This window comes from Symphodus melops (assembly GCF_947650265.1).
Source record: "Symphodus melops genome assembly, chromosome: 12".
NCBI lineage: Eukaryota > Metazoa > Chordata > Actinopteri > Labriformes > Labridae > Symphodus > Symphodus melops.
The window spans coordinates 597,997-615,496 of record NC_136702.1 but is presented as its reverse complement, the minus strand read 5'-3'; the positions used below and the strand labels follow the sequence as shown (position 1 = coordinate 615,496).

General features: G+C 49.6%; 1 protein-coding gene across 1 annotated transcript in view; it reads left to right on the top strand.

The window, feature by feature from the left end:
* itgb5 (integrin, beta 5) overlaps nt 1–17,500 on the top strand; it is a 28,000-nt gene that overhangs the window by 6,214 nt on the left and 4,286 nt on the right. The window contains 7 exon segments of the mRNA XM_079356784.1: nt 170–265; nt 355–444; nt 2,284–2,418; nt 5,942–6,116; nt 6,392–6,646; nt 16,649–16,872; nt 16,875–17,004. Coding sequence (XP_079212910.1) covers nt 170–265; nt 355–444; nt 2,284–2,418; nt 5,942–6,116; nt 6,392–6,646; nt 16,649–16,872; nt 16,875–17,004 — 1,105 coding nt within the window.

Below are 17,500 nucleotides of genomic sequence, written 5' to 3'. Positions count from 1 at the left end.
AAGGAGTTAAACTGAGAGTCTCTTTAAAGCTTCAGTGAGGTGTCAGAAGGCCAGCCGAGTGTTTCCAGAGTCAACACAACACCGGGGTCAGAATAACATCAACATGTGTTTGCCTGCTTCCTGACAGGAAGCTCTGTATTCATTACCCATAATGCCTCTCTCTCTATAGGACTATCCGTCTCTGGCTCTTCTGGGAGAGAAACTGGCAGAAAACAACATCTTTCTCATCTTTGCAGTGACCAAACGTCTCTATGTCATTTATAAGGTAGCCCTTTAAAGTCGGTGTAATCTTCCTTTATTTTTCATTTACATCCACGAAAGCTAACGATGCCTCTTTTTCTCCTTTTTATCCAGAATTTCACCGCCCTTATACCGGGGACTACAGTCGAGATCCTGGACCAGGACTCCAAGAATGTGATCCAGCTCATCGTAGCAGCGTACAATGTGAGTCCAGAGAGTGTGTGTGTGTGTGTGTGTGTGGTTTCCTGTTTGTGTGTGTGTGAGAGAGAGAGAGAGAGAGAGTAATGACACAGAGGGATTTGAGAAGATAAGATGAGGGGGAGGAACTCAGAGGCAGATTCTTTCACGTCTTCCCACCGCTGTGACACATTTAACGAGCCTCCAGCTGACATGGCGGCCGCTCACAGGCTCCACGTCTCGCGCTGGGGGGGCCGCCGTGCTTTCAACAGCTGACTGCCGTTCTTCTCACACGTATCTCTCACAGGGAAGAAACTCATTAGCTGATAGGGCGGTCAAAGGGTTAAAGTCCCATCAATTATTAATTATTAATCGTGTTGGCGCTCAGATTTTCCCCGCCCTCGGTCAGGAGGAGCTGCGTCTTCGGCCCCGTGGTCGAGTCTTCACTGCGTCTGAAACTTGTGTCAAACTCGGACTGTGACATGCCGAGTGTGTGGGAGGGAGCTTGAATGAAGTTCTTTGACTCGCTGCCTTATTAACATTCCAGCCGCCACGTTGTACCCACCACTTGTCGGCTTTGCCAAACACTGAGGGTTGACTGTGTACCCCACTGATTTATTTTTTTCCCTCAAGTTTGAAGCGTGGCACAAAGCTGCTGCTCGCTGTGATTGCTTTAAGGGTCAGGACAGAGGACTAATCCATGTGCACAGATCCTCATTTCTTCTCTGCACACTTTATGTGCATGAAACACAGACTGCGTTCGAACCTGCCTGCATGCACAGTGCCTGTGGTTTCACTCAGATTAACTGTAAGAATGTGCTGAACCGAGGCGACACATCCCGCATGTTTCACTCTTTCCCACTCCAGCTGAATTACAGCTCTTAAAGCCTCTGCAAAACCAAATCCACAAAACGCTTCAAACTGACGTCTGTACGATCTAATGACACCGACTTTCTAAAAGTGAGAGAAGTTACCTTCCAACCGTTTTTAGATTTGACCTTTACGTGAAGAATGACGACATGTTCCACATCAATATCTATCAATGCAGGACACAGCTGAGTGCAGCTACGAGCTAACTAAAGAGCGCTAACATTAGCATGCTAACACAACAATGCAGGACACAGCTGAGTGCAGCTACGAGCTAACTAAAGAGCGTTAACATTAGCATGCTAACACAACAATGCAGGACACAGCTGAGTGCAGCTACGAGCTAACTAAAGAGCGCTAACATTAGCATGCTAACACAACAATGCAGGACACAGCTGAGTGCAGCTACGAGCTAACTAAAGAGCGCTAACATTAGCATGCTAACACAACAATGCAGGACACAGCTGAGTGCAGCTACGAGCTAACTAAAGAGCGTTAACATTAGCATGCTAACACAACAATGCAGGACACAGCTGAGTGCAGCTACGAGCTAACTAAAGAGCGTTAACATTAGCATGCTAACACAACAATGCAGGACACAGTTGAGTGCAGCTGGAGCAGAGGAAGGTTTGAGGGGAGGTTGGAGGTTCTCTGGAGGAGGCGTGGCCTAACAGCAGTTTGTTTTGGTTACATGCTGCAGCTCAAGGGCGACACCTGCTGGTTTAAGAGTGCACACTCTCTTTTTTAAGTTTTTTTAAAGGGGACATATTCTACTCTTTTCCACCTTTTCAAACAGAAGTGCTCTAAATGAATCATCAGTGTTTCTGAGCTTTGTGACCCTGTAGAAACCAGCTCTCTCTGTGAACGCTCGGTTTGGATGTGTGTGTCTCTTTAAATGCAATGACCCCGCCCCCTAGACATCACTCCTGTAGAGACTGTTCGTAGACCGTAGAGGGTTCGTTGTGAACACGTCCTGATGAACTGTGGTGTTTTCTTCAGAACATCCGCTCCAAAGTGGAGCTGTCGGTGTGGGATCACCCGGAGGACGTCAGCCTTTCCTTCACAGCCACCTGCCAGGATGGAAAACCGCTGCCGGGCTTCAGGAAGTGTGGCGACCTGAAGATCGGAGACACGGTGAGTCCCTCTCCCTTTTCCTCTTTTCATGTCGCCTCGCACTCTGAATGTTTGATGCAGCTTGTTGCTGCGAACGCTCTTTTCTCTTTGGGCTCATGAAAACTTTATCAGAGGCTTTAAAGGGGGTTCAGATGTCTCCCTTCACCTGGACACTGAAGGGCTTCAATAACCACAAGGTATCAGGCCGTCAGCTTTCACTAAGGTCGGGAATAACATTTGGAAGGCTCCTTACTGTATTTCAAAATAAAAGCACACAGGAAGTGTTTCTCCTGCAGAGAGTCAGAGTGAGCTGACTGAGAGAAGGCAGCAGGATATAATCAGGAGAATTCACCTGGAGCCAGTGGGCGGGGCCTAGCGTGTTCATCTACACGCAGCTCTGATACAAACACACTGATTCTCATCAGAGCGTCGTGCAGAGGACTCTGCTGCTGTGTGAAAATACAACCTGATGGAGTCAGTGAAAACGCCTTTAACATGAGGTCATCACAGAGTATTTGTTGAGCTGAGGAACGACTGACAGCAGTGGCTGTCCAATGAGCAGGGAACTCATGACATGACCTTCAGCACAACAACACGTCCTTGACTTGAGCTGAAGCTGATGTCGTCTTCGTAGTACAAACACATCTCTGAAGGTGTTCTTAAGGACTGGAGTACAGCGACCTGCTGCTGTGCACGCTGTCGTGGTGGTGAGAAGGTTCCAGCGTGTTGTGCCAGGGATCAATATGCAGGACATTCAGAGCAGCTCTTTCAGCTGAATCGAGGCCACATGGAAAATGTTCTCCAACAGTGGAAAACAATCTGTGGAGAGGTCGCAGATTCATGCCGCTGGATGTTTCCCTTCTGGTGTCACAGAAGGTGTCACTCTGAAGGTGGTTCACCAGCAGCAGAGAAGCTCCTTGTGCAGTTTTCTTTTTTGTCAGCGTGCGAGGATTCTGATGTGTTGCCATGGAAACGATGTCTGTAGTCAAAAGGCTCTAGGTCGTCATAGCCCTCGTTAAACTGCTCTGATGCAGCAGGTGGAGAGGATTTACAGACAGCAGAGAAACAGTCTTTGATCTTTCCACATGTGGCGTTGCAGAGTCGTCTGTATCCGTCCGCTCGGTGTGTTTAACATGTTCAGAGTCAGCGGCAACAGAAAGGGAGAGGTGACTCGGCAGAATGTGCTGAACGCAGCGTGACCTTTGAATCCAACACAAGGGACTTCCTGTCTGATGAAATCAAGCTGAGATGGGGGGGGGGGGGTTGACTCTGCTCCTCTGTGTTACCATAGAGACAGTTTGGGACTTATTATGCAGATCTAATGTCTGCAGAAGAAGCGGCTCGCCCCTGGGGGAATATTTCTTCTCTCAGCTGGACTCAGTCAGCTGTAAGTCTCACACGCTGTCGTGGTGAAAATGTTTGTGCTGGCTGACCTTCTGCTTCGCCTTCATTAGGACTGTGCGGGAAGTCGATTCCTGCTTCTCTGAGTTTATCACAGTATCTGATAAAGCTTGAAGCTTTAGAGCTGTGAGTGGGCGTGGAGCGATATCAATGTCCTGCAGGATCGGAGCTGACGCTGTGAGGATCTAAAAGTAATCAGAGGCTTTCTGTGGATCCAGACGGATATTTACCTCTCGTCAACATTACACATCTTCACATCACTCGTTCACACAGCAGCCAGTCAGCTCGTCTCTGTTTGATACGACGAGAGAGAGAGTGGGCGAGCGAGGACGTAGTGTCTGATTTTTGAAGTGATGAGTGGTAAACACACAGCCTCAGCTGCGTTTGTTCTCCGTGTGAACAAAGAAGAGGGGAAGCCGGGTGATCGCTCATCTTCTCTCTGGTGCTCACTTGATATTCTGTCCTGGACTCTCCATTAAGATCTGTATTGAGTCCGGAGTCCTTTGTGAACGCTTGTAAGGGCCAGCTTCATACACGCCGGCCCGCTGTGAGCTCCAGGGTGGTGGAATTCTGTCCCCCGGCCCCTCGTGCTCTTCTCTTGGCGGCTTTCTTTTCCTGGTCCGAGGATGGGAAAGGGTGATGGAGGAGCCGAGGCAGAATAGAATAACACCATTGAATAAAGACGGGGGGGGGGGGCTCTAGTCTTTTATTCTCTGTGGTGAAAGGAGACGGGGGGCGTGCCAAACTTCTCAGTCTTTCTCTGAGGAGGACACGGCCCGGTCCCAGGTGTCAGTCACCGAGCTCGCCGTGGAGCCTGACGGCACACAAAAGTGAAAGTGCAGCGCATGAATGAGGCGAGCTGGCAGAGGGAGAGCGTGAAGCTATATGCATATCAATGAAGGTTCATCTGCACTAACATACAGACGCCTCCCCGTCCAATCAGAACACAAACATCCGGACGGTGTGTTCTCCGCCCTTTTGTCCCTTCTTAATTGAATTTGGAGCAGTCATAAGAATTCCATCATCCCAAAACCTTCTTGTCCATCTCTTCCCTGATCATAATGAAAGTCTTTGATACGTCTGTGTTCACTCCTCTCTTATTAGTTTGCATCCTGACTGAAATCTTATTACAAACTCTCCCTCCTCGTCTTATTTCCCTTTTACTTCCTCTTCATTTCTTTTTACCCTCCACAGCCTCATATTTGTCCCGACTCGCTCACATGACGGGGGAACTCGCTTCCTCCCCGCTCAATTGAATTTTGTTTCTCGTGAACTCGTTAAGATTCCCGCGCTCGTGTGAAGGGGCAGTCATGTGACGTAGACGCAGCGTGTGTCCTGAAGCAGCTCGTGGTGTTCATGGAGGGCAGAAGGCCGCAGCTTTAGAGAAGTCTGAATGAATCCATGAATGATGAGAGGCTGAGACTTGCATGGCTGCCAGGAGTCCACAACACGGCAGAGGAAAGCAAAACAAGATCTGCACGCTCGGACGCTCCCGTTTGAACACACACACACACACACACACACACACACAGTTTCTAGGTTGGGACATATTTGGCAACAGGGTGTAGAAACTGGCTCCACATACAGGATGCTTCTAAGTTCTAAGTTCTTCTTGTGTAGGAGCTCCAGAGCAGCTTTACACATCCTGTGTGTTATGAGCTGTAAACACTGACACCCAGCTCTCACTATCTTTGTTCTGTTTCTGATCCAGTCGGGCGTGGAGCAGAGCCAAACCGGCACAACATGTCCTCTTCTGTTCTTGCACTTTGTCTCAGACTTCTTCTAGTGAACGTTCATGCAGCAGTCAGACGAACGCCGAGCTGCACAGTGAGCGTGCTCATGCTGCAGCAGAGTGAAAGCAGCCTGGGTTGGGTGTCTCTTCCTTCCTCCGAGCAATCAGATGGGTGGAGGTCTGCTGGCCCACTTTCTGTCTGAACCCACTGCTGTAAACAGAACACAGGGTCATGTGCAGTTCATGTTTACAGCCTGGAGCGACCAACTGTTTGAGTTTGTGCTCAGATGGAGAGATGCAGGGTGGGATCAGGCCACCGTGGTGCTCCCTGAACACACACACACACAAGGTGTGAGCTCCAGCAGAGACAGCAGCTTCATGTGTGTGTGTGTGTGTGTCTTCTCTTCGTAGGTGTCCTTCAATGTGAGCGTGGAGGCGAGGAGCTGCCCTCCCCGCGGCGCCGACCAGAGCTTCACCATCAGGCCGGTGGGCTTCAAAGACCGCCTGGAGGTGTCTGTGGATTATCAGTGTGACTGCGGCTGCAGCAAGAAAGCCCAAACCAACAGCAGCATCTGCAGCTCCATAGGTAGGTCATCCTGCACGACTCTCCCTGTAGGGGAAGCTCTCAGAATCTGATCTCTGTAATGTGCATGCAAACCTGATGACAGACTCACTATTTATAGAGGAAAGGATGTTGTTGTTTTTTTACACACACAGGCTGTTTGGAAGTTGCAGGTTAGCTCAGGTTCCTACAAAGAGAGAGCAGTTTGTGAAATCCAGAAACAGGTCTACAGGGTGTGAAGCACTCATGCATCTGAATCTGTATTTAGTCTGTTGGTAAAAGAAGTCTTGCCCTTGCAGGTACGTATAACTGCGGGATGTGTCAGTGCGAGCCGGGCTACCTGGGAGCCCGCTGTGAGTGCCAGGAGGGCGAGGCCATCAACATGTACCTGAGCGCCTGCAGGGAGGCCGAGGGCAAGCAGGTCTGCAGCGGGAGAGGAGAGTGCAGCTGCAACCAGTGTCTCTGCTTCGAGTCCGAGTTTGGGAAGATTTACGGGAGCTACTGCGAGTGTGACGACTTCTCCTGCGCCAGGCACAAAGGCATCCTGTGCTCAGGTAGGAACATCAGCCAGCGGCTTCGTTTCCTCTGCGTCGGAGTCGGAGGTGGTTTGATCCTCCCTGAACATCAAACAGCACTCCTCACCGCTGCTGCATGTTGCGGCTCATAATGAGATATTTTTCCCCTTCATGACGGTGAGTCACTGTCACATACCTGCCGTGGGTGTGTCTCTGTGGTCTGGACTCCTCCTTGTTATTCCGGGCTGAGCGCTAACTGTCCCCCGCAGGGCTGCTGGCTCCAGTCCCAGAAGAAGCTGCTTCAGTCCATGTTCAGCTTGTGTTTCTTATCTCCGCGGGGGGGGGGGGGGGGCGGGGTCTGTTTTACTGGAATCAAAGGAAGAGATGTGAAAGATTGAGAGCAAACTTTGAGATTCTGGAGACATTCTTTGAGCTGCTCCGTGGTGTAAACATGCCTGTCAGTCCGACCTGCTCCTCCCTCAGGCTGCTTCTGCACAACTTGCTCTACTTTCTCCTGTTTCAGTCTGTTATCAGCTCGAGCTGTCATAAAGCTGGACGCACACTGTACCATCTCAGGCCGATTTCGACCTGACGTTTGAGTCACACGCCTGGCGGACAGAAATCACCATGGCAACAGCAGGCATGTCTTCCCCTCCAATCATAAGAGGAAAGTTGGGAGGAGATGCTGAGTGTGTAATCATCTCTGACAGGCGTCTGTGTTTGATGAAGTGTGAGGCTCCTTTAACTTCACTGAGAAGAAAACATGAAAGTCGTCTCTGCAGCTTTAAGAAATATTTGGTTTCCTTTGTGCTCACAGATCACGATGTGCAGCTTGGATGAGAAACACATGAGTGTGAAGGGTTAATGTCCTCTCACTGAGCGCTGTGAAAAGGCAGGTTTGGCTCGGCTGGACCGACCAGGACCAGGCTGTTGTGTTCCCAGGACACCGGGTCCAACACTCTGGATCGGCCCCAGGACCAAGACTGTTCCCCTGAAGCCACAGAGAGCGCTTTGTGGCGGAGGGGCCAGTTTTTGGCGCGGCCCCCCCCTGACACAATGCTGGCCCTTTATTTCTCTGTGTGCAGCACAAACACACTGAGTGCTGAATGGCTGCATCATTAAATGTTAACAGTCCACTAGCTTCTGCTGCTGCTGCTCCTCTCTCTCAGCGTGGGCGCCATAATGAGTCCTAATGACAGCAAACGCTACGCCTCCACACTTTCCTCCCCTGCTCCCGTCCGTCTGACTGTCATGATGAAGTTCTGCTGGCTCCCTCGGTGAGCAGACGGATCAGCTCAGACGGAGAAACAGCGTCCAGGCCGGGCAGCTTTTAGTGAAGAGGAAATCAGCGGTGAGACCTGCTGGACTGTGTGAGCGCAGTGAAGCTCACGCTGCGTGCAGAGCGTACAACAATCAAAGATGGCGTCTGATGTCAGGCGTTATCTCTTGTTTTCTTGTCGAGGTCTGCACTTATCTCGGGATGATAAAAGCTGCTTCTTCTCGTCATGAAAGAAAGAAGAACTCTTAGAATAGTTCCCCTTATCACTTTGTTTGTTCAAGATTTCAATCTCAGTCAGCGCTTTGTGGAGCTGCAGATTCACCTAAATGTGTGTTTAACCTTTGACTCTTTTTTTTAATCTGCTGCTCGTCTTGAACACACAAACACACCCTGTTTCAGAGCTGACCCGAGCCCACCCTGAGATAACCAATCACAGCCGAGCATCGCCAAAACATCCTTCAGTGATCCTGAGTCAGTCAAGCTGCTCGCTCACTGGGGAGCTGTGAGCTCGGCTGGCTTTGGCTGGTTCAGCTGCCTGGTTTCACCACAATGAATACACACCCAGTTAGCGTGTGCATACATGTGTGTGCGCGCACACACACACACACACACAGAGCCGGTCTGGTCAGCAGGTGTGTGCTGCAGCTGGGCGAGCGTGCTTCTGTACTCTGAGTGCACCGACTCACGTCCTGTTTGATCCAGCAGGCTGAACTCTGTGTTAGCACGACGCGAGGAGGAGGATGTTGTAAATTTGGGGTCATGTGACCTGTGAGCTGTCCCTGAATGTTCTGCTAATCTCACCTCTTCCAGGTGTGCAGACTCGGACCTGACTGAGTTTATAAGTCTAGGACCTGTTTGTGTTTCTCTTTAGAAACTCTAATCACAGCCACATGCTTTCTTATCACAACAGTCACCATTAATACCTGAAGCGCCCTCTGCTGGTGAAAGACAACTGAACGAGTACGACAACCACAGTGAAATGAGACGCTGCGTGACGGGTGGATTAGATGAGTAATACTGGTGGTCAGAAGTGATCAGCTGATATGAATCGATGTGGTTCAGCTTTTTGGACAAATGTTGACCTTTCCTTTAAGATGAGGTCACAAAGCTGGGGGCGGTTTGATTCAGTGTTTCCACAGGGCGGAGACCATCTGACATGCTCGCTCTTATATTAAACATTGTTGTTAAAGTGTCTCCAACAGTATCAGCAGAAATGTGAGACGTTGTTCCTTCTTAACGCACAGACGTCTTTATCGCCTCCTCTCTGTTCTTCACCAGACTCCTCCTCCTCCTCCTCCTCCTCCTCCTCCTCCTCCTCCTGACCCACATCTCCTGCTTCTCAGCGCTCTGCACACTCCTCATGCCACAAATAGCATCGCTCTCTTTTCCCCCCATAAATGAAGCTGCTGTGCATGTGTGTGTGTTTCTCCTGACAGGGTAAACAAACGTGTGTTTATTCACGTTGTTATAGAGGAGAGCAGTCCTCCTCCTGGCTAAAGTGCTCTTTAGGGTTAAAGGAGCCGTCTTTAACTGCCTGCTCTGCACATGGAAGACTGATGATGTTGCACTGAGCTGCACGGACATGTTTTAACACAGACCTGAAAGTTAGCTTGAGGGACGTGTGCAGCTTCAGCCGAGCTGCTGCTGTGTGAACTCCAACACATCTTGCTTTAAAGGTGTGTGTGTGTGTGTGTGTGTGTGTGTCCTGACTGTCTACAGTGAGGGAGAAGCTGGAGTCAGCTGTGTTGTTGTCGGAGCTGTGTTTACACACATTTCAAAGGTCATAAACAGAGCTGTTGTGCTGCAGCGTCTCTGTGTCCAGCGTCCTCGTCATGATACAGACTGAAGTGAACGTGGACCTTCAGTCTGCTCTTTGTTTTATTGAGCAGCTTGTTGTGTATCGTGTGTGTGCTGCATTCTTCCTCTCCTCATCATCGTCATCATCATAAGCACATGGACTCTTGAACGTTGTGTTATGGTAAAAATATCTTTGATTAAACCAGCTGGTGTTGTGTTTGTTCCCTCTGCGTGAAACTACGTCCAGGAGCAGCCGAGCAGCCAATCAGCTGCTGGTGTCAGATTTAATGCATCATTACTCCAACATGCAGCCATTAATGAGTCTGAAGTGTTTCAGACTAAACAAAGCACTCAGCCTGCTTCTGTCCCTTCAGGTAAAGCCAACACCTCATGACTCCGCCCCCTTTTCCTTCTCTCTTTCAGACTTGACTGAACTTGAACAGTGCAGACAAAGACTTGAGTTTTATTTTCTCCTGCAGGTAGAACACACCCCGATCCTTTCACTGAGCTAAAACACACCTGTGATGCAGACGGTCACAAACCTGTCTGACTGAAAGAGTGTCCTCTTCCCCAGAGGAGTTACATCTTTAAACGGCTGACTGTGACTGATCGACAGGGAAACACACACACACACACACACACACACACACACACACACACACACACACACACACACACACACACACACACACACACACACACACACACACACACACACACACACACACACACACACACACACACACACACACACACACACACACACAATGTCAGATATTTTCTTTACTTGTTCAGTCTTGAGACGTTTCTTCAGAGTTTCTTAAATTCAGCAGGATGTTAATATTCAATGTGTCGTCACTTCCTGTACGTCCTCTCAGCAGGAAGTGAGGCGTTAAAACAGGAAGCAGCCATGTTTGAAGGCAGAGTATCGAGTGAAGGAGCCTGGAGGGGGCCGGCAGGTTGCTGGTTCAAGTCCAGGTGTGTTCTAAGTCTGGAAGTTGGTTTGGCAGCTGGAGAGGTGCTGGTTCACTTTCTGAGCACTGCCACGGTGCCCTTGTGCAAGGCTCTGAAGGCCCAGCTGAGGATCCTTTTATTTTTGTTGACATGGATGTGTTCAAGGACTGCAGGCGCTCGTGTTCCTCGTCATGTTTTTGTTTTTTCATGAAGCTAAAGAAAGTTTCCCACGTTGTGCACAAATCAAACTCTGGTGTTCTTCTACCCTCCCAGGGTTGTTGGTTAAAAACCCTGTGAGCTTCATGCTGTGATAGAGTCAGCCTCAGTGTGCAGCTGGAAAGTTTAATCCAGCTCTCAGGAGATAATGATCCGTTTGTTCCTGCACTCAGTGAAGCATCAACAGAAGAAACGCTGACTCGGCAAACGTCAGCGTTTATCCAGCAGCTGGTTATGAAACGGAGGTCATTGTGCCTCCGTCAGTCGCTGGACGTGGCGTCCTGAGAGTCCTCCACGTAAACGCTGTTTTCTTGTCTGCTAATGACTGTTGTCTGTCAGCCGCCACACGGCCGACCTGCTGATACCTGTTATTGAAGGCGCTGCACGCTCTTTCACGTTACGGACGGATTACTCTCCTTTTACTGGCACACATGCACATACACACACACACGCACACACACACACACACACACACAGATAGCGTGCGTCTGTTTACGTCTGGTGAGGCCGCCTGTCTCAGCCTGCACATTTAACAGCTTACAGAGGTTTCAGACGGCTTCACTTCACATGTAAAGAAATAAATCTTAACTCGACTCCACAAGTTTTTATTTATCCCTCCGTCACATCCTGGTCTTTCCTCCTCGCTAACGAGGCGCCTCAGGAGCTGTCGGAGACATTCAGCGTGTGTGTGTGTGTTTGGTCTCTCTCTTATCTATTCAGAACAGTTTGTGTCCGAGCCTTTAACTCTGAAGAATGGCGAGCAGTCATTGCTCTCTGATAAACACACTGAACCTCCTCCGTGCGAGGAAATGAAACCAACACGGCGTCCTTCTGCTCCAGATAGAAAGTCCTCTTTTATTGGCAGACGGGTTTCCTGCAGCGCCTCGTCAGCTCTCTGCCTGCTGGCTGACTCCTCTTGTTTCCAGAAGCTTCTGTCTCTGCAGGCTGTTTGTGGTTCTTCATGAAAGCATCACTTCTGTTTCCATCTCTCGTGTGTAATTGACCTGTTTATCATAGTTCACCACAAATGAGCTGGATCTTCTCCCCGACTGTGCCGTCGCCTTCAAAGCCAACAAATAAGAAGGTTAACGTGTTGGGACCCGCCCACCTCTCGATGTGAATCAAATAATGACCTTCACTCGTCGGCTCGTCCCGACTCCATGCAGGAAGGATCGACAGGTGGGATGGAGATGTCGGGCCTTTCTTTCTGTCTCCGGTGGGGAAACGAGCTGAGACTCAGTAAGTTCAGGGTCACTCTCCATAATCTCAGTTCTGCTTCTGTTGGAAACTGAGAACAGGGTGAGGAGGCCTGCGGGCGAGCAGCCTGTGTGTGCTGCTTCCTGTTTGGATCTGAAGAGTCATTGAACTTCACTGTCTCTGTGACTGAGACTGAAAGACTCAGATTATATTTAATGTGTTAAAAAATAAGAAACTGTCCAAAGACGAGCTGGGACCGAGCCTCGGGACCGAGCCTCGGGACCGAGCCCCGGGACCGAGCCTCGGGACCGAGCCTCGGGACCGAGCCTCGGGACCGTCGGAGCTCCGGAAACTTAAACTCTGAAATCTCAGGCCAGTTTGGTATAGGTTGAATACTTCACACAGCAGAAAGAAAACAGCCTGCAGCCAGTCTGAGGCGAGGACCAACCAGCCGCCTGATCCCACAGCCCGCTGTGTAATTACCCAGAGTGCTTTGCTCATATTGTTCTGCTGCCCTTTAAAGTCACACAGTCGTATTCAGCAGTGGTTCTCAGGCTCAGGGAGGGGCTGTGTGTGTGTGTGTGTGTGTGTGTGTGTGTGTGTGTGTGTGTGTGTGTGTGTGTGTGTGTGTGTGTGTGTGTGTGTGTGTGTGTGTGTGTGTGTGTGTGTGTGTGTGTGTGTGTGTGTGTGTGTGTGTGTGTGTGTGTGTGTGTGTGTGTGTGTGTGTGTGTGTGTGTGTGTGAGTGGGATGCACAAAGCTCTCTGTCATTTGACGTCTGGACTTTTTCAAAATAAAGTCCGACCCAGAAGCAGCTCCAGACAGTCTACATGTGGTGGTATTAACAGATTTAAATTTAGTCCATCCTTAAAGGAGCAGTCTGTAGCTCCGCCCCCTAGTGTTTAAAATGGGTACTGCAGTCTAAACTCTAATCATCACAGAGAGCTGTCTCCCCCCTCCTCTCACACAGGTCAGCATGTAGAGACACTGTAGCTTCAGTGTTTAGCCAGCTCTGCATGTGGTGGACACTGTAGCTTCAGTGTTTAGCCAGCTCTGCATGTGGTGGACACTGTAGCTTCAGTGTTTAGCCAGCTCTGCATGTGGTGGACACTGTAGCTTCAGTGTTTAGCCAGCTCTGCATGGGTCTGTAAAGCTTTCTGCGTTCTAACCTCTCTCCATGTTTCATCTCCAACATTGATCCTAGTTTGAGCAGCTTTCTGCTGCTGGAGCTTATTAGAAACATGCAGAGGCTTTTTAGCTCGGGTACAATCACTTCTATCTGAAGCAGTTCCACTGCCCGCTTCCATCGCTGCAACACCTGTTCACCTGATAACTGCTCTCATATCTGGCAAACCCAGGGGCGTCCAAAACGGCCTTCAAAGCCCCGCCCACCTTCTCTGGTCCAATCAGATCCAGAGCATTCAGGAGCAGAATCTAAAGTTAGAAGGAGGACATACTGGCCTGGTTCTGGACTCCTCTGATTGGTCGATATTAAATTGTTATTGTAGGCAGTTTACATCATTCCTGATTCAAAAAGATCAGTTCAGGTATGACAGTTATGAAATGTGGGATTTCCAGCAGGAAATGAGCCACTTTTTAAATCTTACTAGAGACGGACTCGTTTCCTCTTTTACTGGCTTTTTTTCAGATGAGTTATTTTTATTTGACGCAGGCGAAGCGCTCGACACCGCAAACATTTCAAATATTCAGCAGAGTTTTTCATCAGCTGAGAGCTGAAAATAGGCCGATGCTTCTGCCTGCACATGGAGACATGAGGCCTTGTTTTCTTTTCCGTGAACACACACACACACACACACACACACACACACACACACCTTGACACGGCCTCTGGGACACACGCCGCCCTTTGACCGGCGCTGCAGGAAGTTTAGCTGACTTTGGGTCAACAGTAGGAGGTTGGGAGACGTTTTATTTCATCATATCACACTCTCTGCATTCCTGATGAGGGTGAGCGAGTTCAGGGTGACGGCCTCTTTAACTCTGCAGAAGATGACTCCTCCAGACCAGCTGAGGCTCCATATAACACTGATGAAGAGGAGGGTCAGGGTCCAGGCTGAGGCAGGCTTTTTACAGAAACACAGACAGCTGATCACCACGAGGGGTTAAACTGTGTTCTCGCCACCTCGAGGAGAGAGAGAGAGCGAGCGAGTGGGGAGGAGAGAGAGAGCTGTAGCAGCTGGATGATGCTAACTTGCAACTTGACTGCTGCCAAGGAAACCTCGATCATTGTCCTCGCCTCGCTGTGATTGGCTAACGATCAGACTCTCTTTATTCACTCAGGGTTTTTTAACTTTCAGAGCTCTTACTGTTGCTAGGTTACACAAGTCGGCTCACAGCACGAACACTTCCCCCGCTGGTGACCTTCAGTGTGTTTTTAATAACTCTGCTTGTTCACTTTGTTTCCTTCTGTATCAGGAAGAGAGCAGCTTTCAAACTGAAGGACAGAATTTAAAGACAGATGAAATGATGTCCGGCTGGTCTGAAGGAGACGATGACGTGTCGACGTCTGCTGCTGTTTTAAAAAGCTTCTCATGGAGCTCCTGTTTGTTTTTCCAGCTTTTGGCTCTCTGTCAGATTTTCACCAACCAGTGCAACAAGCATCCGTCTAAAAATAACCAGCAGCTCATTTCCCCTTCATGTGATCTCTGCTTTTAAACTGTCTGTTCTCTGCGTGAGGACACACTCCTTTCACTCCACGTCAACAAGAGGGGGGCGTGGCCTAGTGGTTTGTGTGTGCTCCCCATGTACAGAGGCAAGCAGTGCCCAGGGTTCGATTTTCCCCCCCCCCCCGGCTCCATCCCTGTCCCGTCTCTGAGTTCAGGCTGAAGGCTTTAAAGGACGCTTTAAGGACTCAGAGCTCAGATCAGATATTTCCTCTCCGCTCTGAAAGCTCGAGTCCGGCTCCTCTTATTTCACAGCTTTCTGTCTGAGGTCAAACTTTAACGGCTCCGTCCTCGCTGCTGTTTTTCTTGGTCTTGGCTGTTTGTCGGGGCTGACTGAACGTCTGGAGAGACGTCATGGTCTCCTCTGTCACAGCTGTGTTTAATCTCAGAGAATCCAAATGTGACAGACGGCCAAAAGAAATGGATCGGCTGGATGGCGTGATGGAGGCAGCGCACTTTGTCCAGACATCTGTTTCAAGGCAGCAGGACGGATCAGACGGAGAGAGGCAGCACCTGATGCCCCCCCCTGCACACACACACACACACACACACACACACACACACACAGTGACCTGACCTGTTTAAACAGGATTTTATTTAATATGAGTAAATCAAAGAGCAGAGAGAGCGTCGGCCTCCGTACAGTTCTCTTTCTTGTTGCTCTTTTTTGGTCTCCACCAGATAAAAGTTTCTTCACTTCCTGAATGTTTGTCGATGTGACTCTTGAGCTAAACTAAGACACAGGATTAACACCTTGTCTTTCATCTCGAGGGTTGGCTGCATCCTGTAAATCAGAGTTATGAATGCTGACAGACGAGACGCCGCACGCCACCTGATGCCCAGCGATGCCCTCCTTTGAGGACACGGAGCAGTGACTCAGCTGCTGGACACGCACAGCTCTGCGTCCTGTTCAAGTCAAACGAGAAAGAATTTAAAGCACGTCTGTCAGAACGAGTGCTTCCTGTTTGAGGAGCGTCCTCGGATCGTTTCCCTCGTCTCAGGACGGCCGAGTGACCTATTTTCTCCTGGACCTCCTCCCATGTCTTCCATCATAACTCGCTCTGTTTCCATTTAAACGGCGAACTGACTGGCACTTACTGGGAAAACATGTTTTTCATTTTCTGAGAGATTCATGATTTTTGTGTTATCGAACTCGTCTGGAGCGCCGCGCCAAACCTCCGGAGACAGATGATGTGTGATTTTATTGGTCAGTAAAGTAGAAAATAAACACGTCTGTTATCTGATCAGTCAGATGCTGGCAGGCGGACGGCTTCATATTTGATAGATACTTTATTGATCCCGAGGGAAATTCAAGTCACATCAACAAAAACCCAGAAACAAAGATTTCTGTGGTCTTGACGACAAACCGAGTCCAGGCGGTGGAAGCTAGCATGTTGCTGAGAGCAGTTTGTGTGTGTGGATGTTCCTCACACAGAAAGCTTCTCTGCGTGTTGTCTCGACTCCAGGCTCCGTCATGAAGCCTCACGCTGACAGAGCAGCTCTTTGTGAAATAAGCCTCCGTGTTTCCAGCGGCTGTCGTCCCTCCGTCAAACATTCTTTTTGTCTCCGAGACGAATCGGAGCATCAACACCGGGACTCTCTGCCTCAGGCTTCCTCCTGTCAGATTCACCCTCAGTGAAGATACCATGACTCAGCAGCTGTTTGTCCCATCACTCTAAAACAGAGACATGCTTACAGACGTCTCCAGCCTGGACCATGTTTGTCTCCGATGATCCAGTTTTTACATTTGTGTTTCCTTCAAAGCTCTTTCAGCAGCTCGGAGTCGTCTCACCTTCAACACCAGATCAGGTTTTACGTTAAAGGAGGAACATGAATAAATAATCTGTGCAGCAGGGATGTATGAGAGCCTGTCGTACCGCTCTCTGACTTCCTGTTTGGTCTCTTCTCCTGCTCAGGTCACGGAGAGTGTCACTGCGGCGAGTGTAAATGCCACGCCGGCTTCATCGGAGACAACTGCAACTGCTCCATGGAGACGTCCACGTGTATCTCAGACGACGGGCAGATGTGCAGCGGGAGAGGGAACTGTGTGTGTGGACGCTGTCAGTGCACCGAGCCCGGAGCCTTCGGGGATACCTGCGAGAAATGCCCCACCTGCCCCGACGCCTGCGAGACCAAAAGGTAGAGCCCGTGGAGGTCTTGACTCTGAAACGAGGTGCAGATGCTGCTTTACAGGTATCAGAAAGGTCAAACCCTCAGAGACAGCAGCTCCACTCAGAGTCAGATCTCCTGATAAGACTCGCTTTGATGGCGAGTGCTTCAGATAGCACGCACGCCATCCGTGACCTGAAGAGATGAAACGCTTTGAACCGTCATCAGTCAGACGGGCAGCTCAGGGGATAAATGTCCATCAGACGTGGAGCTGCACATGCTCCCTTTACCTGATCTTTATAGAATGACCTTTGACCTTTGACCCTGCAGGACTGCATGTCCTCCTTTAATCTGCAGCAGCAGGAGATGGACTGATATGTACATGCATCAAGTCCAGGGTCATGTGACTTCCTGTAGCTTTGCAGGGAGCGTGCACACAAAGTGCAAACGCTGGGTGCACAGGCAGAAGAGCATCATAATAATAATATATTTTATTAATTTACCTTTAAAGCAGGTAAAGTGTGCAGAGTCCCTATTGGCCCGTATAATGAAGCTGCTCTCATTGGCTGTTATAGGCTGGGAACAGTGAATGAAAAGTCCTGATTGGCCAGTTAAAGTGTAAATGAAAAGGTCAGAGTGCAGACGCCATGTTGGTGTTT